At 39.7% G+C, this 27,081-nt stretch overlaps 1 protein-coding gene across 1 annotated transcript in view; it reads right to left on the reverse strand.

Moving 5' to 3' along the window:
• Positions 1-5,247: 5,247 nt before the first annotated feature.
• The window catches only part of LOC111662964 (uncharacterized), a 102,220-nt gene continuing 80,386 nt past the window's right edge, over positions 5,248-27,081 (reverse strand). The window contains exons 19-24 of the mRNA XM_023417011.2: positions 20,709-20,818; positions 20,213-20,287; positions 19,017-19,110; positions 18,874-18,914; positions 14,294-14,396; positions 5,248-11,015 (exon numbers count right to left, since the gene is read on the reverse strand). Of these exons, the coding sequence (XP_023272779.2) occupies positions 10,632-11,015; positions 14,294-14,396; positions 18,874-18,914; positions 19,017-19,110; positions 20,213-20,287; positions 20,709-20,818 (807 nt within the window). The 3' untranslated portion in view covers positions 5,248-10,631. The remainder of the gene's footprint in view (positions 11,016-14,293; positions 14,397-18,873; positions 18,915-19,016; positions 19,111-20,212; positions 20,288-20,708; positions 20,819-27,081) is intronic.

The raw sequence follows: 27,081 nt of genomic DNA on the forward strand, positions 1-27,081 counted from the left end.
CCTGGTAGATGAATGGTTGCATGTCATACCCCTCTCTTTCCCCTCATTTACCATCCGTATCTAGCTCTTTAATAAAGGCAAGAAAACATGGAGTTTATACGAGCTATTTGTAATTTTTGCTTTTGCTACATAGTGAATATTGTCATCAACAGCTGTTTAGTCACCAGCCTTCCCAAGAGCTCCAGCCATCATTGTGTTTACAAGAAGAGAGGTTATAATATGTCCTCTGAGAAGCGCTACTTCCTTAGGACGGACTGGATGCTACAGAGACTTGGTATTGAAAAGCGATGAGAAGAGCTGACCAGGCCAGAGCTAGCTGGTTAGCATGCTAACTTCAGGAGAAGAAAAAAGTGATAGAAATAGAAGCTAAAGAAGAGGGTTGCTTTCCACCACTGGAGGCAAGGAATTAAGTTTGATTCCGAGCTTGCAACATTTCTCCCAGGCTGGCAAGTAAACAGCTGTTAATGGTAACGGTGGCTTTGTAACACTAGCAAAATGTACACTTTAAGGTGAAACTGGTCTTTGCTTAGATCTGAAAATATTAAACATTCACTAATTCAAATGCAGTTTAATGGAAATGATTTTACAGGTTTTTTTTGACAAGGGCTTGTAATAAGTTTTTGAATGCACACAACTTCTCCATGGATTTTGACACTTTATCTCTTTGGTTTTAATAGTGTACAGTGTGGAAAACCCAAAATCAGCTCATACACTATGATTGGGCGGTATCCAAAAGAACCAACTAATGCCTTTTTCATCAGCTGGCCTCTTTCGTGGCCTTCTAGATTAGGGGGCACTAAAGAAAGCGGCAAAGGAAACCATTGCTTTTCCCCGCTCAGTATCAGTTTGTGAAGCCCACAGTGTTCTTGCAATCCCCAAGGCCCCTTCACCAATTTAATAGGGCAAAAATGGGTCTCTTACATACACACCACAGGCATGGAGTCTCTTGCTACTGCTGCATGATGTCACTGGCAAACACTCAATGTGGGGAACACACGGCCAAACAGCGAAACAATTTGTTTAATCATAAAGTGCATTTACATAAGGCAACGGCTGCATAAATGAATGCATAATTGAACAGGTTAATGCATAATGTAGTACTCCCCCGGGACAATAAATAAAGTGCCTTTTGAAAACGTGTGAGACAGAAAAGGATAGAGAGTGAGACAGGGAGAGGGAGAGAGAGAAAGAGAGAGAGACAACGTTACCCGCCAAATGTCAGACAAAACATGAAACACGTTCAACGAGACAATGCCAAGGCCACCGAGGTAGAGAGGGGGAGAGAGAAAGAAAGAAAAGAATATGGTAGGAAATAAATAAATAAAAAGGTGAAGTCTTGCTAAGAGGATTTCAGGACATGCTTCGTTTCTTTCCATAATCTGTCTATTAGCACCAAAGTATTTCCAGCTCTCATAACCATGACAGGGACGCTATTAGTGACAAGCTCACACACCAATACAACTTAACACTGCCTCCTGGGAATTCATCCTTCACTCGCTGTTTGTCCTTTCCATTTCTCTCCCCTCTCGTTTGCTATTTCTCTCTCTTTACATGGCTACCTTTTTTTTTTTTTTGCACTCTCTTTCCTCTCTTCTCCTCCATCTTCTTTACATACTAACACCCTCCCTTTCATTCTCTAGTTCTCTAGTCCAAGTACTGTGTTGAGACACAGCTGGCTTGTCAAGCAAGCAGTAAGTGTACATTTTCTAATCAAGAACAGAGAAGGAGACCATCAACTGATCAACACACTACCATGACTTAAGTTCTGCTGTACTGTCATGGAACATTGCAGCTTCTCCCTTGGTGAAGAAGAAGAAGAAAAAAAAAACATGACAGAATTAGTAGATGAAAATCGCAGTTTCTGTGAAGGTCAGAGGATGGATTTCTTGACTTACTCTAATGTTCTTGTGGCTTTGATCATTTTAAAGTATGTATAGTGAAGATATCTGTTTAGAGTAAAACTGGGGATGTGTCATTTGTGTATTAATCTGCTTCAAATCGTATGCCACTTTTAAGGGTTGAAACTCAATGTGGTGCATTGTGGAATAAATGCTTTGTTTAACTACAGCTGTGCTGAGCCTCAAACACTGGTCAATTACAGTTGCAACCAATGGTACAAATCCCATTTTCATGTCAATTATCTGAAATATCTTGCAGCACTGACATGGTGTGACTGACATATTTTTATTATTTACTACCATTATTCTGCAATTCTTGTGGCTACAGTGGCTATGAGCATTTATTCTGCAAGTTACATTGTTCTGCTATCGTTTCTCAAGTTATCTAAATGTATTTTCTGTCTGCCGTTTAATACAATTTCACTCTAATGTGACTCTAAGAAGTAATTTGACAGTTTAAAAATCCATGAAATATAAGTATTCTGTCTACAAAAATATGTATCATCAAGAGAATAGGTATATAAATATTGTAAACATACTGTATGTATTGTTTTATCTGCAGTACACATTACTATGTACCTGCAAGCATGTTCTGTAAATGATGATTAGCGGCTACAGTTTTGACTGTAAGTCTTCTGAATTGATTATCAGTGATACTTGAAGATGGCAAAAATACTTTCTGACAGGCACAAAGGAATCACAGTCCATCTCCCCCTGCGCAGCTGCCATATCCGTGAAACCCTTATAAATTCAACATCTAGAAAACAAAATAAGGCAAACTGGCTGTATTCATTAAAGCCACTGTTGTGTGTATCTCTGAATATACTCAGATACCTGTCAATGTCTGTTTCTGTTGGGGTGGTCCACAACGCAAACATTGCGTGTGTGTACGTGGCTGTCAGGTGAGATTGGAGCATTTACACTGTGATGTGTCACACCTGATTATGGATACATGTTTCCTCCTTTCTCCCCCGTGCTCTGCAAATATGTGTGATGCATGCATGAGTGTGAGTGTGTGACAGGCAGACATCAGCGGAGGTTTGGCGGTTGATGACAGCACCGCGACCCCTGATGACGCCCTCCATTTTGTCACCGGCGACTCACGCAGATTACCCCCAGCACCATCTTCTTACTCTGTATGCTAATGAAACAGAGAGAGGGAGTAATGAGAAAAGAGTGACGGATAAAAAAGAAGGAGAAAAGAGAAACAGAGGGAAAGGCATAGGAAACAGCGTATGAAAAAATATGTGAGAGAAAGAGATGAAACAGTGTTTGAATGTGTGTGACAGAGAGGAAAATAAGAGAGAACAAAAAAACAAAAACAGGGCACATCTGTGAACATACACAGTGTGAGAGAGATGAAAAACGAATACAGTAGGCAGGATGTGGAAGAGAAAGAAAGGGGGAGACTAATGAAGGTCATCAGCAGCCGTATTGGGGCTACCTTGGATAGAAATTTAGGGAGAGAGGTAGGGGAGGCTCCAGCGAGTATGATGAATGATTATAGGTGTGTGAGTGTGTGTGACAGTAATAAATTCAGGGTGTGGAATAGAAAAGGGATATAGGTCTCCGAGAGTGCTGAATTTCAAACACCGACTGGTCACTGCTGGGCCACTGATCGCTCCGGATGTGTGTGTGTGTGTGTGTGTGTGTGTGTGTGTGTGTGTTCCCGTGTGGGTGGCTTTGTCCTGAGGTATTGAGTAAAAAACACAGAGGCGGCCTGCTGTAATTTATGTGAAAACTAACAGAGCTGTCCCGAGATGTCATTAGCTAAAAGGCAAATTTCATTATTTCGCTAATATGGAACATGATGACTCTTTTTGATGTCCCCCTCCCTTTCTCTTCTTCCTCCCTGCTCCCTCCCTTTCCCACTGTATCCACGCCTCCCGCCGCCTTTTTGACTATTTACCCCACCCCCACCCCCTCCTCCCCCATACCCCCATTCAGAGGATCACCTTATTCAGAGCAGCTTTCCCTTTCAAGGTTGAAGAAAATGGCCATGGGTCTGTGTATGTGTGTGTGGGGAAAGTGAGAGTGATTTTCATTCGTGGGTCCCACTGAAGGAGGTGAAGGTGACTCATCTTCAGCCCACAAGCACACACACATAACACACACCTTGCACTCCTTCCCCTCCCTTCATACCTTTGATGTGTGTTTGAGTCAATGGCTAATCAGGTAGCATCAGGCCTAGTCCTCATTTCCCCTTCACACCGGCCCCATTAGGGAGCAGGCTTTCTGGAGCAGGCCGATAAGGACAATATGCTCTTCTTTGGCAATCTCTCTTCCATATATACCCTAAATCTCCCACTACTCTCTGATTCTTTCTTTCTCTCATTCTGCTCTTCTCCCATCTCTACCCTTGCTAAATCTCCAGTGTCTCCCTCATTCCTCAAACTCTCATTCTCCCCATCGCAGGCTCTCTCTCACCTTTCACTTTTCTTTCCATCTCTCCACCTTTCCCTAAATGTCCCATTACTCTCTTCCTCATCTTTTTCCATATTTAACCTCTCTACTCTCTAAATCACACACTACACCTCCCTCCCTTCCCTTCATTCCTTTGTCGGTCTCACGATGCATCAGTCTTTCACTCTGCTTTTTTTCCCCCCTTCATTTCCAAACTTATTCCCTAAATCCCCAACGTTCTTTCAGTCTCTTCCCCTTGCATCCCTTCTACTTCCTCTCCTCTTTCCCTGTAGTCCTCAACTCTTCCTTTATAACTTTTCTTTTCCTCTCCCTCAAATTGTCTCGTAATCACTTCTTCCCTCTAGGTTACCTTCATTCTTAAACTGTACCATTTTTCCCACTTCCTTTTTACTCCTTGAGGGAACACACCAACGTTTTTGAGAAATTGGCCTGATGGTCAACTTACCCATTAAGGGATGAGAACACTGACATCTGTCACATGTCCCCTGTTTTCTCCCATACCCCACTCAAGCACTATATTACACTATATTTATGATGGAAGGTGGTGCCTTTATCCTGAGACAACCGACATTTACTAAAGAAAAGTTGCTAGGAGTGTATATGCTTAAATAAAGGTAGATGATATAGTCATGGTTTATTTTCAGAGCTATTTCAATAGGAAAGTGTCACAGCTTTCACAGTATCTAAATACAATATAAATATCTAAATATATTGTAGTCTTAATATTGCTGGTTCTCTTTATCAGACATGGTTGTTCTCCTTTCCTTTCATTTTGATTGCATGGCAATATATTTATAATCCTGTCCATTTATGAGCTAAATGTGTGATTTTAAGACCCATTTCTTCAGGCAATGAAATTGAAGAGAGACTGAGAGGAAGACAGAGAATAAAAAAAAAGACAACAAAGTTTTAATTTCCACTCACATCTAATAGTGACAACCACAAATGTTCATATTATGAGAGATGTTTGTTTTTTGCATTTTTCTTTACAAAGCACAGCTCTGCTTCTGCCGTTATTAACTTGTCAACATCGTTTGGACTTAAATTCTGGTCAATAAGCTGTATAACTCAAGGTTATAGGCAAGCTTTAACATTACATTCAGAGAGGCAAAAATCTTTCTCTACATCTCTAAACTGGGCTATGTATATATACATATCCACTGTAGCTTTGGTGCTGCTACTTGTCATTATTGGTGATGTTATGTGGCCCATTAACTCAAATGTAAGTAGATTTGTCTTTGTTTGGAACTGTGCTCTGCAAGCAAAAGTTTGATTAACATTTCTGTATCTATTCTATGTTCTTATTACTTAACAAGTTTGTTAACCAGCTGACCAGTCTCCCCCCAAATATGTATTGTTTAAAATATCAGCAAAAGAATGTGGGTTCATGCTCCTTTATCGGTAGTGAATCCCTTCCTGCTCCCTAGTGCTATTGGTCCAACCCCGCAGGCTAACCTGCCTGCTAACCTTTCTGACTGTCCCTCTTACCATAAATTCCCCTCGTCTTTCCCCATGTCCGCCCAGCTCTGTAACTTTTCCATACTTTTCCAGTCTTTGCCTTTATCCACGTTGTTTCATGTTTCATATGTGTCTGATCTACAAAGCTAGACCCAGCAAAATGTCAAAAAGATGCACTGTCTGCAATGTTGGTTGGCAAAATACAGTGCTGGACATTACAACTATATAAAAAAAAAAAAAGCCACCAAATTGATAACTGGGTACAGAGAAAATCATTATCTTGCCCATAAAGACGAAGATCAGTCAGCCAGACAGCCTCACGTAGAGGCACGGTGTTCTCATTTTGGAGCCAATCAGAGTTGTACTTGGACTCCAGTCCGGGGTATACCCACATCCAATTTTATGACAAAAGCACTGACCATTACTCCACAGTAGCTCTCAAGACTGACTAATACCTACTGTAAAATAGTTTTAGTTCTACCAATCAGAAAATGTCTCTTTACTTTTATTTTTATCTTAATTACAATTCAGCAATGGACACAAGAGTGAAATAAGTATTACTGGTTATGGCTGCTTCATGTCCTCTGGGGTATTTGAATTCACAGCTGGTTGTATGGGATTATGTTTGTTGGTTGTTTAATGGAATATACATAAGCATGACCATGGCAATGCAAGGAGTTCAGTTTCCATTAAGGCCATGCATAATACAAATGAAATCATTATATAACAATGTAAAATATGGTTGTTTAATAACATATAGAGAGGTATATATTATTGTAGCTGCTGAATACAAATCTTGCACATGCAAGTTTTTATTTTTTGTAGATATTTTTTCTTCAAATTTAGCTGCATCCTGTATTTGTCATATCTTAATATACGCTTTCATAGAAAATAATGGTAACACTTTATTTGGATAGTTCATCAAGAGTTTACAGAGTATTTGTTACATTTCAAAAGATTAGATTTAACAATTCAACTGTTTTGCACATCCCAACCCTAACCCTGAAATGGTTTATAAATGGTTTGTTGAATATTTGCACATATATCGCTGAACATTATTTGAACACTAGAGTGCTCAATAAGGATTACATACAAATACTCTGTAAACCCTCTACGCAGGCTGTCCAAATAAAGTGCAACCAATATAATAGATGGATATTATGTATATGAACGTAATCACGACATGAAAACAGAAACAGTGTTTTGAATGTGCAACAGTTTCTGAAGGTGAAAGACCTGAGAGGAAGACTGAGGCAGAGTCAGTAGTGCAAAATGCTTAGAAGTTGTACACCACAGTGAGCAGAGCAAAAATTATTTTCCTGTCCTTAAAGTAAAAAGTTAATTTAGAAAATGTTGAAGAAAAAAAAAAACACACACACACACACATTACTCATTGTAGGCTGTAAAGACCTTACAAATATGTTTACAGGTGAAAAAAAGTGATTTCATGGCAATTCACTCCTTAATACTTGACAAAATTAAACACAAAATGCAGCTAATAAGTGTGTGTGTGTGGGTCGGTGTGGATAATTGAAAGCTTGTACTGGGATATTTTGTCATTCTCTGTCTACAGCTTAAATTCAACTGCACCATCACAATGTCAGCATTTTGCTATACTGTAGCTGTATAGTCTATAAAAAGCAACCACATAACAAAAACCCACCTTTTAAAAAGTGAATCAGTGTGAGAGTAACTGTTTCTCTTTCCCCTTTCTTTTCTTTTTTTGAATGACCTAACTTTTAGAGGAGACATGTTGCCAGCACTCCTGTCAGTTTTATTTCTTTCTCACCCTATCTTGCTGTTCTGTCATTTTTTGCTCATGGTATGACAGAACTGCCTCTCCCACTAAAAGTTATTTTATTTTAACAGTGGCACAATACTGGGCTGGTCCCAGCTACAGCGTTTTTCATATGACAAAAGAGCTTCTCCAGGTGTCAGATCCATAGGTTGCCATATATGACCATTTTAAAAAAGGGAATTTATATTGAAAATATTCATCAGATTTCTAAAGAGGGAGCATTTCTAGTAATGTTCTTCCTAGAAATTAATCTCTGCTGCATATGCACTGGTGGATTACACCAGTACGGGTTACAGTTAAGAAGGTAGAACAAATGTAAAAGAAAAAGCCCAAAGCTGTGGTGATTATTTTTACTGTGCTGATGTTCAGTGCTGACACAAAGTGAGAGTGAAAATACCAAAGCATTTATCATTCATCACCATTTTGGTTTTCCCAAAATCACAAAAAACAACAATTTTATGGAATATCATTCATACTTTGAGCAAAACAAATAAAATCTAATTAAGCATGAAACTCACCTAATCACCTAAATGAGTTCCTGCAAGAACCTTAGAGCAAATTATGATTATAAATGATATAACAAATAACATAAAATGACTTCTGTAAATAACTTTGCTTGGTGTGTTTACTATCTTTGCAAAAAATCTTTGTGAATTACCCTGGTGTGGTCACTCTCCACTCCAAGATGGTTAAAACAAACGCAAATCATTTGCAAACTGTATTTGTTGCAGAGCTGCTTACAACATGGACTATGAACGCAAGCTTTTTGTGTGATTATTAGCATGGGCAACCACACAGAGACCTACAGGGAAGCCCAGACTGGAGCTGATAACACACACACACACATACACACACACAAACACATGGGCACAAGCACCCCAGCCATTTGTATCTTGAAATAAGGATCAAATAATGCCTTGTAAACACTGTAATGAGTGCCATGATGATCAACAGCTACTCTGCCTCTCTTACTCCATGTCTCTCGTGGTTGAGGGCCCACACTGTTCAAAAACAGCCTGACGCTAATTTGGGATAAAAAGAAAATACTGACTTGCAATATTTTGCTGGTTTACCACAGATTTCCAGGGGACCACACATACAGCAGTGAAGTACCACACACGCTCATTTGATGAAATTAGGTTAGGAAGGAGCCTGTTCTGCGCTTTCCGTCTTTGTGAGAGAAAGTGGTGTGGAAATTAAGAGCCTGTATGTGCTTGTGTGCGCGAATGTGTGCATTTGTGTTTGTGTGTGTGAGGGGCTGACTAATCCCTCCACAGAGCTGAAACGAGTTAAAAACACATCAAAGGGAAGCTTAACCTCTGTGAAACCTCACCGGGTTTTCAAGAACAACAAATGATCATTCTCCTCATTGTTTCCAGGGGGACTTTTTTCACCGCTGCGCTGCTGACTTTTCCCTCAGTCCTGGGAGTTTTCAAAAAGCCTGTGGTTTCATTTTTAATGACTGTGCCGTTTGTGCAAGTGTGTGTGTTTTTGTGAAAGAATATAAATGCGTGTGGATGTGTGAGTGGGTGCATGCATGTGTGTTTGCACATAAAAGAAAGGTATTTTTGAGTGTGACATGGCAGATGAGGAAAACCAAGCTAACAAGGACATGCAGTGCTGCGGAAAATCATTAAAATGTACAACATCCTGACCAGCTATACAACAGCTATGTATATACAGAACCAATGAATGATGAAAAGGGTTTAGAAGACAGGTGGGGGAGTGTGGGAGACAGGTGGGACAGTGAGAGAGAATGGCAAGATGAGGAAGCCAACTGTGGTCTGAGACCTCTCTTCACAATTTTAATTATCACAGAATAACAGTGCTCTTGTTTTGAAGTGCAGATATTTGCATGCTTCTTTTCCTTGCTTTTGTTTGCGCGAATGAGCAGTGCTCTTGTGCAACCACTATAAGCGTTTTAAAAGAGACACGAGTCACCTGTAGATGTATATGGAAAGACGGCAGTTCAACACAACGCGTGTGTGTGTGTTGTGTGCGTGTGTGAGTGCACCATTGCTTCAAACCCATTTTAGATTATTTTAGATAACGGTTTTGCTGCATAGCAATGTCACCTGTGTCAACATCTTTGTGTTTCTCACCAGTCAATTGTGAGAATTATGCAATACTAACAGGTAGCTTTGCTAGTCTGTTGATACAAGCTTCCAACTGTCAGAAATAAAATATTATCATTTTATTTCTTTTTTTTTCTTTTTTCTGTCATCACCACATTGGTTCTCAGCAACATGGAAAAATCAACAAATAGTTTTTAAACTATAAAACAAAACATAAAACATCTACAATATAAACATCCTATCTACTCAATCACACACAAGCACATGCTCACCCACAGGCACTTACAGAGAGACAGAAGCACGCAGACACATAATGTACTTGCATATAAAGACACACGGCCACATTCACCACAGTAGATGCAGGACACATGGCGCACAGCTGCAGCGCAATCAGACTGTGTTACAGCCATTCACATCAACATCTGAGGCATGTCTGTGGATACTCATGATGTACCATCCCACATTTATCCAAAGCAAGACTCATCTCCAGTGTAAAACACATTCATCAACACTAAGCATTTGCAGTTATCACTTGTTCTGTTATGCTCACTTGCTGATTTAGGTTGAATTGAATTCATTATAGTTCATCAGTACTGCTTGAGATTTCAAAAAACATTTTAGGGCTTAGATTTTCAGTTTTGTCTCAAAACAAGATCATTATTTGGAGAATTAACTGGTGATGTTCTAAGATAGCACTGCTTGCAGCAGTAGTAAAAGGTGTCAGATTTTAGAGCTACAAAAACTGTGATCATTTTCTCAGTATGAATTTTTTCATCGCATAGTAGTAAAGATATTTTTTAGTTGACTTTTGACGATTTGAGTGAATTCCATCATCTGCTGGTTCTGGAGCCCCCCTCAGGCAAAAAGCACCCAGGGACTTGACTTTGACCTGCAGGACATTAACCTCATACTGAATACGCTCCCTGGTGAAGAGCTGGAGGTCAAGAAGTCATGACAGGGTGGAGTCTTCAGGGAGTTTCATTTGGTCAGATCCCTGCTTGTCCTCCCGGACCAAGCATCTTCCAGAGAGGTGGAGACAGAGCGCTCTGCAGCTGGCCTCATCCAGAACGCTTCAGACAAAGCCTGGGACTCACCTGGTTTCTCTAGCCCAGCTTCACTCATCTTGGTTTGGGTTAGAGTCCCGTCAGTGTCCCGTGAGGCTGGGTGAGGGAGGCGGAGAGATGAGGGAAGGGAGGTGGAGGGAGGAGGTGGGCGGGCACTGAAGGGGACGGGTAGGTGGATGGTGGAGCAGTGCTGGGAGGTGGGAGGAGGAGGGAGCAGTTGCTCCACTTGTCTACGCATGGACCTCTCCTGCTCTAGCTGCCTGCGCAACCGCTTATTCTCCCCGCTGAGGGCGTTTAACTTGAGAGAGAAAGAAAGACACTGAGAGAGGCATATGCACAGAGGAAGAAGAATTTTGAAAAAAATCCTTCATGTGTGACTGTAAAACAGACGGCGGGAGTAAGGAAGAGGGACAATTTTTGGGGGAAGTTCCAAGGAAGTTAAAACATCACACTCATTTGGTTAAATCAAGGAAATTGCAAAACTTAATTTCATGTTACCAATAAATATCAACCATCGAAAGTCAACAGCTATCATGTTGATGAAGTAGCTGACATCCCATTATATGCTTAATTCATCTTTCATACTTGCTTTCATGCCTGTTGAAACAGAAATGCAAATGGAAAATTGCAAGGGGGTTTTCAGGAGAGTATTGTGTTCACAGTTTGAAATGCTTGCAAGTGGGAGTCATGCAACGGTGTAAATTTCTACATGAAAACAACCAATTTGAGCGATCATTAGAGGTCGATTTGACACAAAATCATCCGTGACACAAAACAAATCGCACATCGTCAGAACATGATTGGGCTCCCTGAAACGCAATTACAGACTAGCTAAATTGAGGGTGTTTTATTTTTTGACAAGGACATTTGGGTAAAGGCAGGGAGGAGTGTGAGTTAAAAAGTGCCTTTAAAAGCAAAAAAATAATAAATAAATAAAATAAAAGCATATGTATTTGCTGTTAACCATAGTAATTATATGCAAAATGTGTCAGTCTAAAAATTGTAATAAGATAGATAAAAGAGAATAAAAGATTTAAAATAATGTATTTTTAGCCATGTGGAGGAGTAAAATAAGAACTTAAAGAACAGAGAGACAAAGAGACACGTCGGGTAATGACAGTTGCACTCTCCACATCTGTTTTTTAGTGTGTGTGTATATCTGTGTGAAAGCTGCGGTTAAAGAATGATGTCACATCGACATGTCTGGCCATGTGTGCGTGTATATCTTTGTGCGTGTGTGCGAGTGTGTGTGAGAGAAAGAGAGAGTGGGAGAGAGAAAAACACAAACGGAGATGAGACAGACACATTTCCGGATGGTTCCGCTAACATTACCCTTCCAGACACCACACACACACACACACACACACACACACACACACACACACACACACACACACACACACACACACCACGCGCGCGCACACACTCTCAATAAATCTGGGCAAATGTATTACATGTGATGACGAGAAATAGCTGGGTCTGAGGCTTAACCCTCGAAGAGCCAATGACATGTCGATGTGTCAAAACTATCCTAAGATGCTTCAAGAGTATTTACTATCTACAACAGGCAAACATCCGACAATGCCTTCATTTTATGTTATGCCAAAAGCAATATAATTTCTAGATAAAAAACACTGAGGCTGACATTTATAATTAACTGTATATTCAAAAGGACCTGTTTAATTTTCCTGGTCTTTGGTGGCTCTGGATGCTTCCCTAATTGCAAGGGAGGGGGGATGAAATTAAAAATCACAGCTTGTCTCCTCAACCTTCACATGGTACGGGTGAACTGGTGTGCATATGTTTGGATGAAAAGAATGTGTTTAAGTTGGGGAGAATGAAAGAAAGAGACAGACAGAAAGACACAGAGGGGGTGTTTTAATGCTGCTGCATGAGTGTGTTTGCACTTTGTATAGCTCAGTTTCCATCCAAGTACTTTAATTCAAATTATGAAAATTACTGAGCTAGAAAAGATGAATAGAAACAGCAAACTCTGAGCAAATTTTCTCGTATTGGAAAAGAAGTTTTTAAATTTATTTTTTTAATGATGTTTTAGCTGAGTTTGAGTGTGCTGATCTGTCAGTAGAAAAGGAGTTTTTGAAATGTGAAAATACTGTAGGAAACCTGTCCATCTTGACCTCCATGTTATACCTGCAGCTGCTTGTGGAGGTGGAAAATTGCCTCATGTATCTCTCTTTTTTTTTTATCTTCCCATGGCATCATGAAACACACTGGACATTAGTTGACAAAAAAAAATAACAGCTTGCCTAATGCTAATCAAGTCTTGAAGGAATCTCAATTTTCCCCCTCTGATCTTCATCTTTTTCCTAGTTGATGTAAATTCATTTAATTCACATTTAATTTTGTGTGACATTTCAAAAGTTTGCATGAAATTTGCTTGACAGTCGGAGGGAAATCAAGCTTGTGCGTGTGATGTATAGCGAGTGTTAATATGCGCCTGTGGGTGAATGAGAAAGAAACAGTACTAAACTAGTTTGTGACTATGAGTGAATGAGACTAATCCAAAGCAGGGACACAGACCTGATTTATAACCCAACGCCTTTCACACAGATAAACTGAGACATTCCAGTCAGTCTCTTTACTGATATCCGTAAGTGTGTGCAACTGTGTATGTGACTGTGTGTCCAGTGGACAGTGAAGGGAATAGCCCTGTGTAAATGAACTGTCTATATCCTTCTTTCCAATTCTGTTTGTATGTTTGTGTGTGTGTAGACTGTCCATGTTGGATCGATGTGTGTAATGATTCACACTAGAGATTAAGAGGTGCTATTACACACCTGACCTGTTAAACAACACCTCTCTCTTTCTCTGTGTCTGTCTCTTCCTCTTCTCCACTTTCCTCTGTCTCAAACATGCAGCTAACGCCATTTCCTTTTCACTGACACAACACTACATTAAAACTTCAACAAGTGCCAGCTTTCGTCGTACCCCGTCAATCAGCGGGCCATTCCACAAACTAACAAAAGTCAGGTGAGCAGTTCCCCAGGCCCTGGAGTTTTGGAGAACTGAGGGGGCTGAGGAGTACTTTTGATTCGTCTCTCCTTTGGTGATTTGTTGACTCTTGTGAAGTTCAACACAGTAAAAAATGTCAGCTTTTCCTCAGAATATTCCTCTGTGTTTTTTCCCCCACATTGTTTTATCACAGCGGGCCATTTCCCTATGCTGTCATGGAGAGATCAGCGCGGCTGTATTGATATACATCCCTCTCTCAGTTTCATGAAAGGGAAATCATTTACCAGTGGAAAGAAACGTCACTGCTTTTTCCCGATACAATTTGTCCCCCCTTCCCCACACCCCCCACCCTGCTGCCGACTTTTCACTTTTATCGTAGGAAGAGGAAATGGATGCCTCTGTGTGCCTGTGTGTAAGTGCATGTGTGCGTTTGAAGTTGGACGCATGAAAGCTTCCTCTTCTGTGTGAGCTCAACAGCAGGTGGGCCTGTGTGTGGGTGTGTGTTTCTATCTATCGGGTAAAAGGACTGTCAGGACTGTATATACGTGTGTGTGTGTGTGTGTGTGTGTGTGTGTGTGTGTGCGTGTGTGTGTGCGCGCTTACTTGTTGATTTAGCATTCCGATGGCCTCCAGGTTGCTTCGCAGTCTGGTCTGCATTTCCTCGATTTTGCTGAGGTTTAGAGCCACACAACTCTGATTTTCCATGCTGTAACACAATATCCATATGCATACAAACAAACATATATCAGAAACTAACTTTGACCATTTTAAATCCTAGTACCTGTAGCACTGTAAGAAAATAGAATGATAAAAACTTTACTTTCCTGATATTACTTAAAACAGGCTCATTTGTCGTTTACCATAAATTGCATATTAAGTATCCACTTGCTTCTACCATTGTAAACTTTTAAACTCCAGTATTTTTGTACAGTGATTTGTATTTGCCTTGCAAAACAGTTTCAATCAAATGTTCTTTGAAATCTGGGGCATAAAGAAGTTGGCATACATCATCTTCATTATAACCATCTTCATTTTAACTTATTACTAAACAAGGAGATGGGTGAGCAAATGGGTTCCAGGAATCATTAAATTATATATGAAAGCGCATATAAAAGTAGAAAAAAAACAAAAAAAACCAAAAAAACAACATGAACGCCACCGCAGCCAGGGAACATTAAGAGTACAAGAAGCCATTTAAGATTTTAACTGTTTATTAAAAATGTTTGGGAAATGACAAACAAATGTTAGGGTCTGCTATCTTCAGACCCTGGGCTGACTAAGGAATGTCTATTAAATTAACGACGGTGGATAATGGTGCTCTGTACGGGCTGAAGAGCTTGCTGCCCCCGCTTTACGCTCTTTCTTTCATGCCCCACTGAACCTGTCCAGTTAGCATTCGGAAAAAACCTTCTAAATACTTTATTGAAGACTTCTTAGCCCATTAAAGTACCACTGTACCTCTCCAATGTTAATTTTCTTATAAAAGAGCAAGCTGGGATTTTCTATCAGAACAATGGATGGAAAGATGGTCCTGTTTTGCTTCAGTTGAGCAGACGCATGCGCTCATCGAAACGCTAATAAATGCATCATAAATGTGGGTGAGCACAGACACACACACACACACACTCACACACACTTTTGCCCCTATTAGCCACAACTTAAAGAATTTAAGATCTGAGGAGACACTTAAGGGAGATGCTAATATGTGAACTGACATTTTTGTCTGAAAAGTTTACGAGAATCATTAGTTAAACAATTCAGGCCCCATGTATTTGTTACCATTTATGGTAAACCTCAACCCAGAGACAATAAAAACAACATAAACAACTGTGATAACACCACTGCCTAAAAATGCTCTCCACTCTACTATCCTAACAATGTCTTGACCAGGATTTCTCTTTTGGTTTTGCAGTGGATCAGTATACACATTACAGTATATTGATACTTTTTTGAAGAATATGGTTTTTCTATAATAAAATGAAATTCTGTTCATGTGCCGTGAGATAAATTCCAGTGACTGATTAGTCAAATCCATCACCAAACAATCATTTTTTTTTTAGATATCTAAATGATAAAGACAACAAAATATATAGATATAGTAAGATACTGTATATCTACTATATTTGATTTATATGCACAAAGAGAAAATGAACTAGAGAATTCACATGAAAAAAATTCCATAGGCACGAATCACCAACTGAATCATTTAGCTTGGCCAATGTAAACATTTTTAAAGAAACCTCATTTCCTTCAGAGGCAATTCATAGACTGAACATAATTGCAACTGACCCTTACAGATCTTTTAATTTCACACCATAATGATGATACAAAGAACATTAATCAGGAGAAATGCTGAAATTTCCTTTGATCTTTTAAATTGTAAATGCCTTTCAAAAAGATGAGTTCCATGAGTTTCCATTGCTACAGTGAAGGAAAAACAGGAGGCATAAACTTTAAGCACAATCCAACTCCATAAAATCCAAAGCGCCACATCTCCACAGATTCTTCACATGATTTAAACTCCTTCCTCAATGGTAATGTGGTCTTCAGCAGATCATGAAACATCACTGCTGCTGAGACAACTGTGTGAGATTTATGCGCCCGATGTGAGAAGGCAGCGATGCGCTGAGTGCTTGGCATGACGCCTGTGTAAACATGTGTTCCTGTGTTTACACGCAAACATGGTTGTGTGTAATTAGCAGCTTAACCCAATCAGTGTGTGTATAATTACGGTCATTAGTGTCAAAGCCAAGCTGCCATGCTCTCTAAACTAGGCAATAAACTACACGCTTCCATTCTTGCTCCAATATCACTCTCATCTTTCTTATTTACTGCTTTCATATTGCTGTAAATTTTATGCAAGACTTGACTCTCCTCTCACAGACTCCCTCTTATCTCCTCTTTCTGTTTCTCTGTCACTTTAGTTCACTCTGTTTGTACAAATTCTCTGCTGTGATCTTTGGGTTAGTTAGTGGTGCGACTGATGAAGCCTGATGTTTTATGAGCACTTCCCCCACATGCGTTTGTGTCAGACAGTCAATGCTGACGGCAACAAACAGCATCAATCTCTGCTTTCATTACTCAGTGCATTCCAATGTGCACTGGTATGTTAATGTTTTCAGATATTATTTGAGATATTTTGAGGTGAAATGATAATGACTTTGATAACAAGTCATTTTATGAATTTGAGACTGGAGAATAATTGCTGTTAAGAAACAAACTAAGATATTTATATTTGGATTTCAGACAAAACCTGCAGTAGTGCATTGCTGTCTGCACCAGGTTGGGTAGCTGCAGGTGTATAAATTGTGTGTAATGTTTAAGAAATATATTTATATAAATTCACAGGTATGTGCATTCGTAAAAATGAACTAAATGTGGGTGGTCAGTGGGTGAAAATAAATAAATAAATAAATAAATAAATGAGTGAATAAAAATGAAGCAGAAAACAGGAATGAAAATAACAAGGCAACAGGAAAGGTTTGGAAAATGCCACACATCGCACCTTGGAGAAGGTTTCTATAGGACCATTGAACCATGTGCCCGTGATATGTGGGCTTTTGATAGGGTTTTTGGTTGATACAAAGACCTTTATTTACTTCAGCATGCGATTAGGATTTGCAACCAGTTTTAGTTGTTAATGATAAAAAGTATTGTTCATTTTTTAAGCTAACATGGTCAATGAAAATGTGTAACATGACTGAAAGATTGAGAGCAGCTACTAGACTCTGTGGTGACACTGTTTTCTCAAATGTCACTACTATAATTATTATTACTACTATTTTTCAGCTAAACAACTAAATCTCAGCAACGTTTTTGCAGTGAGTCTATTTGGCCGTTAGGGTCATACAACGGTCACATGAACAGACACACACTTTATTTTGTTCCTAAACATACCACTTTTCCATCTTAAATATAACAGAGGTCTCTTTCGTTTATCTAAATTTCCATCCTCTCCTTTCTCCTTTCATCACCTTTCTGGCTTTATATTAGTACAAACTGCCAACCTCAATGTGAAGCCGTGACAATCCAGCTGCTATGGAACAGCAGGCCATATAATCATAATAAATTTCTTTAATAAAGGCATATCTAATGACAAAACCTTCATGCTGTGTTGATTGCTGTCAGTGATAGTGACAGTGGAGAGACACTGCGAAGATATCCCCTTTGCCACCAGTAATGAGATTTATACACTGAATGTATATGCCTGCCATGCAAATATCATGACACATCTGTTGCCTTATAGATGTATGATTTTCATACATATGGCATTTTGGGTAGGTGTGTTTGGGGGGGGGGATTGTTCAATAATGAAATGAAATAAATTAGGAATCCTCATAATAAAGAAAATAGGAGAGTGTAAAAGAGAATGGACGGGGAGACACTATGGAAGAGGCTTTCATTCACTGTTTTTATCTCATTCCATGTTATTATATTCGTTCAATCAAAACCCCTCTTATGCATACATCTATATGAACTGCCTCTCTCGCTCTATCCCTCTCTCTCGTTCGTTCGCAATTATGAGGGAAAGACAAAGAAAAGCGATTCATCTTTCTGTCGTGGCCCCTTAATGATATCATTAAAATGACTGACAGCTTTGAATAGCATTGGAAACCTACCCCAGTCAAAACAAATCTGATCCGTTTTGGAAACTATGCCTGGTGGTTCGTTAGGGGAGGGGTGCAACATGACTATGTGCATGTGTGTAAAACAGATGTGTATAAGAGACAGCATTTTCATTGCCTTAATGAACATAATAAATATATCTCCTCTCTATTGATGAATGCTATTTGACAGCCATGGGGGTGGCAAGCAGGAGAGGATGGGCCCTTGATTGGAGTGTAATCATTGTTAAAGGCCCAGCATGAATAACGTATTCAGATTCAAGGAGAGACATAACACACACACACGCATAAACGCACACACAGACACACACAGGTGTCTGGGCCCACGGGGTGTTTCATTCACAACTTGGCACTCCTGCTGTTATTATCATCATCAGCTTTGTTCGGGCTAGATTGTGTGTGAAAGAGTGAAACATGGTGGGCAACGCTTTTGTTGTATGTGAACGCTTAACTCTGATCAGCTGGTGGATGCACACAAATGTATGCACTTACACTGTGTGTATGGTCACACATGCTCACACACACACACACACACACACAAGCATGTAGATGACTCACGATCTCTCATCTTGCCAGACGCCCCGGTCTCGAATTTGGGCCTGCAAACAATTATAAAATGAAAAACAAACCTGTTTGTGATCGAGTCTCTTTTGTCTCTTCCTATTTGTAGTTCATTGCTTTTCCAGTCTGCACTTGTTCACCTTGAAGCGTTCCATGTCTCTCTCCTTCTTCTCCTCCACTTCTTTCAGTCTTTTTACCTCCACCTTCAATGTGTCATTAGCCTCCTGAAGATGTCTGACAAAGCGAGGGAGATACAGAGGCAGAGTTAAGCAGAAAAATATACATAGAGAGGCACACAGAAAAAAAAAACAGACACCTATTATCATCAAGAGACTCTTGTTAACATGGCAGACAAAATATTCTGCAATGCAACTGCAGTGGTGTCTGTGTTTCTCTCTTTTCAGAACAGCCTTTAACTAGCAGTTCCGACATTATCTCTGACACACAAACACAAACACACACACACACACACACACACACAGTGCGGTCCATTATAATGAAATCCTATATTTCTGCTGCCAATTTTCACTTATTCTTGTGGCTATTTTTTTCAGTATTTTGTAATGCCACCAATTCTCAAACTCCAGAACTATGAAAAATGATTATTTAGATGATGATTATTTAGATCTTTTAATACTATACAACATGAAATTGCTGTATTTTTGTATCTTATGTATAAATGTAAAAAGACTGTTACCATTGCTGTAGGTTACCATAACAAAATCATATGAACTAAACACCCACACACACACACACACACACACAATGTAAGCTGAAAGAGAGAGAGAGAGAGAGAGGGAGAGAGAGAGAGACAGGGGGTGGGTTGGGGGGTGGGTCAGACACAGACAGTTGTGGTGCTGCTGGGAGGGGCTGAGGGAGGTATTGCACCGCAGGAGGGCGGGATGACAGAAGACGGCTAGACCACTTTGATCTCTGGAAAGCAGAATATGTCACGCCCAAGTCTGCGTGTGCACTGTATGTGTGCGTGTGTGTGCGTGTGTGTGCATGTGTGTGCGTGTGTGTGTGTGCGTTTGTGGGAGTCATGATGATGCAGACATGCAGAAAGACAGGTCAGGTGTGAGTATAGAGAGTCCACCTGAACACACCAACACATGCACATATTTCATACATAGACACACATGCACAATAATAACCAGCTCTCTCCGGGTGAGAAAGGTGACCTTGTTTGCAGATGTAGCAGTTAGCTGAGCTGTGTTTTTTTCCCCATCTTTAGTCATCTTTAGCAAACAAATATACTGCACAGTGCTGAGACACACACAAACAAAAATTGATATACTAGTGTAGCTAAAAATCTCACTCTGAAACAAATACTCACTGCTTCTCCTCAGTGACAATGAGCAGCAACTTGTTTTGGGCCTTCATCTGGGCGGTGAGGCTCTCGTTGTAAGCCCTGTAAGAGAAAAACAGACTTCTAAAATCTAACAGTGAATTTTAAAACTACACCCCATAAGAGTTTTAAGGAGATACTGTATATACACCTGAAAGTTGAACAGTATATTTTGCCACAATAAAAAATAGATGATAAATGCAACTAAGAAATATTTTTTTGTAAAATAAATGTTGGAGTGTTTATTGTGTTTATGTATGGGGGGGTTATGGGTGACGGATGTAAAATATGAAACATAAAATCTCTGGAAAAATAAACAACAATACTGGAGCAAATAATATTCACAATAACATTACACACACGATCAACCCAAAGTTACACAAAAAAACACTTGCATTTAATTTCCTTATTTATGATTTCATTATATACCTATGTAATAAATGAATAAAAGAAAATAGATACATGTCATATTGTATGATCATACTTTTGTTCAGCAATCCATTGGTTCACATTGGTCATGAGTAGCTGGCTCTCATGGCGAAGTTTTGCATTGTCAGGCCGTGTCCCCTCCAACTCTGACCGGAGAGTCTCTGCCTACAGGACAAAGTCAAGTAGTCTATTATCTACCGTAACATAAGTAGTTATACTGCAGTTTAAATGGTTATGCATGACATTTTTTGAAGGCTCCTCTTAGTTAATCATATCTTTAAAAATGCGCATGAAGAACATTCACCCCATCATTGTTTTAATTTACTTAAGACAGAGGTTTACAGCTTAAAAATATTGCTTTCTTTCAAGGAAAATATTAACATCTACCAAATTCCCTTTCCACATTAAGGTAACTTTTAAGTTTATACACACAAATTCACACACACTCAGACATAAATGTGGGGTGAGGGGAGCCAAAGGAATTATAGAAACGTAAATTAAAACTATGGCTCAAGATGGGACAATAAATGTCATAAATAAGAGTATAACAGCAAAATAGGAGAAAAATTAAGTAAATGGAGAATAATGGGAGATGAAAGAGGTGGCATTTGCAGATGCAGGTATAAATAGCAGGGTGAGGTATTAAGCAGGTGCAAAAGAGGGAAAATGGAGGATGGGGTAGAGCAGAATCAGCCTGAAGACAAGACTGGAGAGAGGAGACTGGTTTGGGGTGAAAACAGGAATGGGGTAGCACTTGTCAAACTGCTGACTTTTTCATTCTGCTTATCAGTCAGGACCTTTCCAGACCTAAACTCTGGGGACCCTGACACATTACCCTTATCGCCATGGAAACACCTTGATATACCATACCATCATTGCACAAAGACTCGGGCAAACATGTAAGAAAGTTTCCAATATGTGGGCCATGATTTGAGTATCCGAAAATATCACATGATTAACCTAAAATGTCAAAATATCAACTGCTGTGTGAAATGAATCATGTAGTTTGTACATATGTGTGTATGCCTGTATGTGTATTTTGAATACAATATGAATACCAAATTATTTTCCTGTTGATGATCTGGAAAACACCGCAGTGTTAAATGTAACACAAAGATAATATGAAAGTGGATTCTGCTGAGGCAGAGCTCAATGAAAAAACTAAAACACTATGCTTGACTAATTAAAAAAGTGATTATGGAAAACAATTACCCTTCATTTCCTCATCAAATGGCTTCAGTGGAACAAGACAATACAGAAAAGAAGCTAATAGGAGCAAAGAGTGGAGTGAGGATTCGAGATGAGAAATAAAACAGACAATTGTTTGTATCTGTCTGTCTGTTGATGTAGTGACTGTTGATGATTGAATAGTGTCAATATATTAAACAGAAATGCGTTAGAGGGCTGCTGCTTGTGCATCCACATGGTTTAAATGAAAATAGAATGCTTTTAGTTGCCTGAGGTCAAAAACTTTTACTTCCAATTTTTTCTAACAGAAGCCAGTCTTGAATGTCTGCACCACATCAGCCCTGAGCCGAAGGTTAACCAGTTTAAGCAGTTGATCAATTTTGTTACATTCACTATGAGCAGAATGCATCCAACAACTCACAGAACAGCATATAATAAAAGCTTTTGCACGAAAATGTGCAATGTATTAATAAAATCTGCCACGGTATCAGATGTGGATACCAAATGAAAAATATTGCTAAATGCTAAACCAGTTTTCAAATACATACTGACGCATGTGTTAGATGCATCACATCAACTGACAGTCAACAAGAGTTACGTGACCATGGCAGCTTACACACTTTGCGCTTGCCCTAACTTCCCCGTTTTCAACTAGTTTAGCCCACTAAGTTTGATTTTTTTCTGACAGTCAAAGTATTTTCAGGTGCTCAGGGCAGAAATGGACTTGATCAAGGTAGAAAAACAGCGCAAGTGGCACCTCCACGGAGTCAAACAAAGGAACTCATGCTACTTGACACCACCGTAGACATGCTAATGGAGAAACAACGTGAATACCTAAAGCCCGGGCTCACTCAGATTCACGAAATGGGTAAATGCACTGACAGCAAATTAAACGCCATCCAGACTGAAATGGCCTTGCTCTCAGGGAGTATTGGCTTAATTAAAGCTTATATTTCGGCTCTAAAGAGTTCTGTGAAGGACAACTCAAAGTTACAACATTTGTGTCATCGGTTTCAAAGAGGGGGCTGAGGGGTCTAATGCCTAGCAATATCTCACTCGCTCACTGACAAAACGGTTCCCATCCCTCGAGGCTGAGCAGCTGGAGGTCATGCGGGCCCACAGGATCTACAAGGGTCGCATCACCGGGGACGGGACCTACACTATTCTTTTCAATGTCCAGGTTATCCGACCTGCCAAGCTATTCTTTGGGCCGCTAAGAAAGAACCAGTCATCGACAGCAAGAGAGTGAGATTCAGTGCATGCTATAATAACCATACAGTCAACAACCGACAAGCCTTCACTCAGGCGATGGAGACCGCACAAGAAATAGGAGTTGAATTTTTCTTGCTCTACACAGCCACCTGAAAATCAAAGATGGACCAAAGTGTCCTCTCCTTAACTATTTGAGTACTCTGAGTTCTTATTTCACAGGACCAGCCAATGGTATTATTTCCACAGTTCAAAGCCCAGACAGTTATTGGCCATGAAAATTAGATTGAATGAACAGTTTTCAGACATTTCTTCAATCAAATCACAGACAACTACTACCCCCGACACAGATCAACAAATCACGCTTCGTGAACCTTGTGTACATTCAAGAGTCCCGGCATATTTCTTCACATGGCATGAGAGTGTGCCCCCCCCCCCCCCCCCCCCCCCCCCCCCCCCCAGTGTTGTCTCTAAACTGACGGCACTTTTATCAGAGAATGTGCCTGTAACCATACCAGTTTAGTTGTTGAACAATATTTCTTCACTACAGGTCCCTGAATATTAGAAGCATATAGTGCTTGCAGGTTTAATAAGCTGCTCACAAAATGATTGCGGTACATTGGAGGCCCTCACACACTCTGACCATCTGACAATTGGTTGTAACTTTCTTGACATTATTTACACGAGTTATCAACGGCTCATATAAATGGGGCTAAAGAGGTGAATGTGAAAATGTGGCTGTCAGTGGCGAAGCAATGAAAGGTCTATTGTGATTTCTCTGTTTTTCATGATCTCTTGTTGTCTGCTGCATATTTGACCTACATCAAATCCATCTAATAGGTCTGCACTAACTGTTCCACAGGTCCTGTGGAGGGTTTGCTATTTGTGTGTGTGTGTGTGTGTGTGTGTGTGTGTGTGTGTGTGTGTGTGTGTAATTTTTAATTCAATTGAGTTTGGTTTATTTTTGTGGGTAAGGTACTTATTATGTTATGGTATGTTTTATGCTGTACATCATGGTGTCTGTTATTTTTGTTAAACAAGATTTGATAACAAAAAAATTTTAGTCCAATAAAAAAACAAAAAGGTCATCACTTTGTCTAATACTAACAAATATGTGACATGTGACTTTTGTTTTTTGCCAAAATAATGTGAAATAAAGAAGGTGCAGTTCAAGAAGAGAATGATCTTCTTGCTCTTCTATGTGAAGGGAAGTTGTAAGGATCACAGTGACACATAATCAGTGATTAAAATTTTATGACATGAAGAATTTCACTATTAAATACAATTGGATTAAGGAATAGCTGCATTTCAACAAATAAAAAAAGAAGAAAAACTATAGGAACAATGAAATCATATCAAGCAAATTCATTTTATTTAGTACACTGAGTCAGGGCATCAATTGTAATTACATTTATCAACAATGGAATAAATATTGTGAATCCCCTGTTGTTTCTGCTTTCATACAAGTTTTGTTTCATGCGTTGACGCATAAGAACTTAATGGCCAAAACCACAGGTTACTACACCGATATTAATTATCTATCTATATATATATATATATATTCATTTGTACCTTTCAAAAAACCCCCCAAAAACCCCATACTCACAATATATGTGCACACACCTCCACATGCACAACTGTACAATCACACACACACATGCACACAGTGGCAGGATCTGTGGCGTGCTGTAATGACAGTAATTACCTGTGGTCTCACATTAACATCTCCCTCCTGACTGTCTGACTGGCTCGGCTGGTGGAGGGATGTAAATCACAGCGCAAGTCTGATGTTGTGATTAGGACTAAATTACACACCGTCATTCTGTTTCCAACAGTGTCAAGGGAGGCAGTGAAAGGGTGTGTGAGAAAGAGGGGGAGAGTGTGAGTGTGAGAGAGAGGGGGACATTTAGAGAGAAAGGAAAGAGGACAAGGAGGTGCGATTGCAAGAGGGGGGAGGAGTAAAGTAGCATACCTGCTTAACATTTAGATTGGTTTTGTTGCACAAATATTTTACCAGATGATGGGGGCTAAAAGGGGCAACAAAATGCATTTGGGACACACTTATAATCAAGTTTGGTGATACCGCTGGTCCTTTCAGGTCTATGCCAGAAAATATGAGTTTACCACTGCACAGCTGGTGAAGCATTTGGAATCTGTACAGCTGCTTCAACGGTAGTTATCATGTTGATGTTTTTTTTCTGATATTTTATCGAACTAAGGCAGAGTTGTCCAGTCCACAGCCCACACTTTTCGTTGACAATAGATACAAGATGGACTTCGTGAACTTACACAATCTTTTTTTCTGAACTTTTACATCTGAATTTACCTTCACGGCAACCACAAAGTGCACCTGCAGACAAGAGTAAAAAAAGATGGGTGACTTTAACAGTTAATGGATTTTCCATCTTTTCTGTTCTCCATGGAGTTGTGGACTGGTGTCATATTGCACACTAGCTGTACAGGACAAAGGTGCATTTTCACTAAAAGAGACAAAACCGTCCAACTTCATGGGATAAACATAAGTCAAAGTTAACTTTTCTGAGTAAAGAGAGTAACATGAAGATGAGCAAAACAGCCTGGTTGTTGCTACCATCACCATCAAACCAGCGGAGCTGAATATGAGCCATTACTCTGTTCCACTCAGCTCATCAGAGCACATCCTCTCATCAAATTAATGAACACATTTATTGTTAAACACGTTTTTATAAAACATTCATTCATTCTGTCTAATTAAAAGACCCAACAGGCCTGACATCACTTAAATATGCATACTTATCACTCACAGGGTTTGAATTAAAGATCTACAGGCGTGTGTCTGTGTGTGTGTACTGTATGTGTGCATGTGCGATTGCAGGAGAGAATGAGGTTTCCTAAGCAGGTCTTCTCACTCTAGGCTTAATGGTGATAATCATGGCGTGACCCAACATTAAGACCATGTGTGCGTGTGTTTGTGTGTGTCCCACTCTCCCTAATGGTGACGATGATGACATGTTCTCCATTAGACTAGTCAGTGGGCCACAGCAGATCTAGCATATTAATGATGCTGATGATGGCTTCTTTAATTACCTTCGTCTGCTGCTGCATGGCCTGACTCCTTTTCCCTGAGCCCTTTCATCACACACTCTCCTACGCATGCTGCTGGGTTGTTTATCAGTGGCTGCCATTATTGAAGTCCCCTATCTTGCATCTAGCCTGCATGAGCACAACTACATTAGAAGCTTTCGTGTAAGTTTCAGCCACTTCTTAGTTAGATGAAGTTCCCCCATCTAGAGTGGTAAGTATATACTCTATACAGAAAACTTGTAGTTGTAACTACTTTTTTTTGTTTGTTTTTTTGTTTTGTTTTGGTGCGGACCGAAATGTGTCCAGAGCACCGAATATCAGAAACTGTCAAACATAGAAAGCTACACTGAATGCTTACTTAGCCTTATAATCTTCTTTACAGTGTAGCTTTGATCAGACAGTTCCTAAATGAAATCATAATATTGACAATTTCAGACTGTATTTTATAAAAGGTAAATATCTTGTAAGGATTATTGTTTTTAGATATTTAAATTTTGAGAAGTTTGCTTTCTTTTGTTAATTAAAACATCGGTGCATCGGTGCTATTTTGGTACTGCTCCAAATTCAACACTAATATCGTTTCAGAGAATACCCAGCCTTAGATGTAACTCAATTTCAAAGTGTTAGTCCAGCAGGATTACTGAAGAAAAGACACAGACAATGTCGTGGAACTTGTAAGAATGCTGTATTTATTGGAAACCTCCAACAATAGAAAGCTATAAATGTATCCTGGATGTGAGGGATTCCCATTTGGCTGACTGGCAGGCATTTAGTTGTTCAGGTGACCAGCCTGCATCAGTGCTTAGCTGACAGCAGCAACACAAAAGAACAATTTTAAGTTTTTATTGTTGCAGTTTTGTTTAGTGATGAGCTGATGCAGCAAGTTTGAAAACACAGCCAGTCCTGTTGTGAATAGCTCTAACATACAGGTTGCACATTGCATTCTCCAAGTTGCTTTTTCAATACCT

Source organism: Seriola lalandi, unplaced genomic scaffold, assembly GCF_002814215.2.
Source record: "Seriola lalandi dorsalis isolate HSWRI2012SDOR001 ecotype SW California unplaced genomic scaffold, Sedor1 jcf7180002054570, whole genome shotgun sequence".
In the NCBI taxonomy this organism is placed as follows: Eukaryota; Metazoa; Chordata; class Actinopteri; order Carangiformes; family Carangidae; genus Seriola; species Seriola lalandi.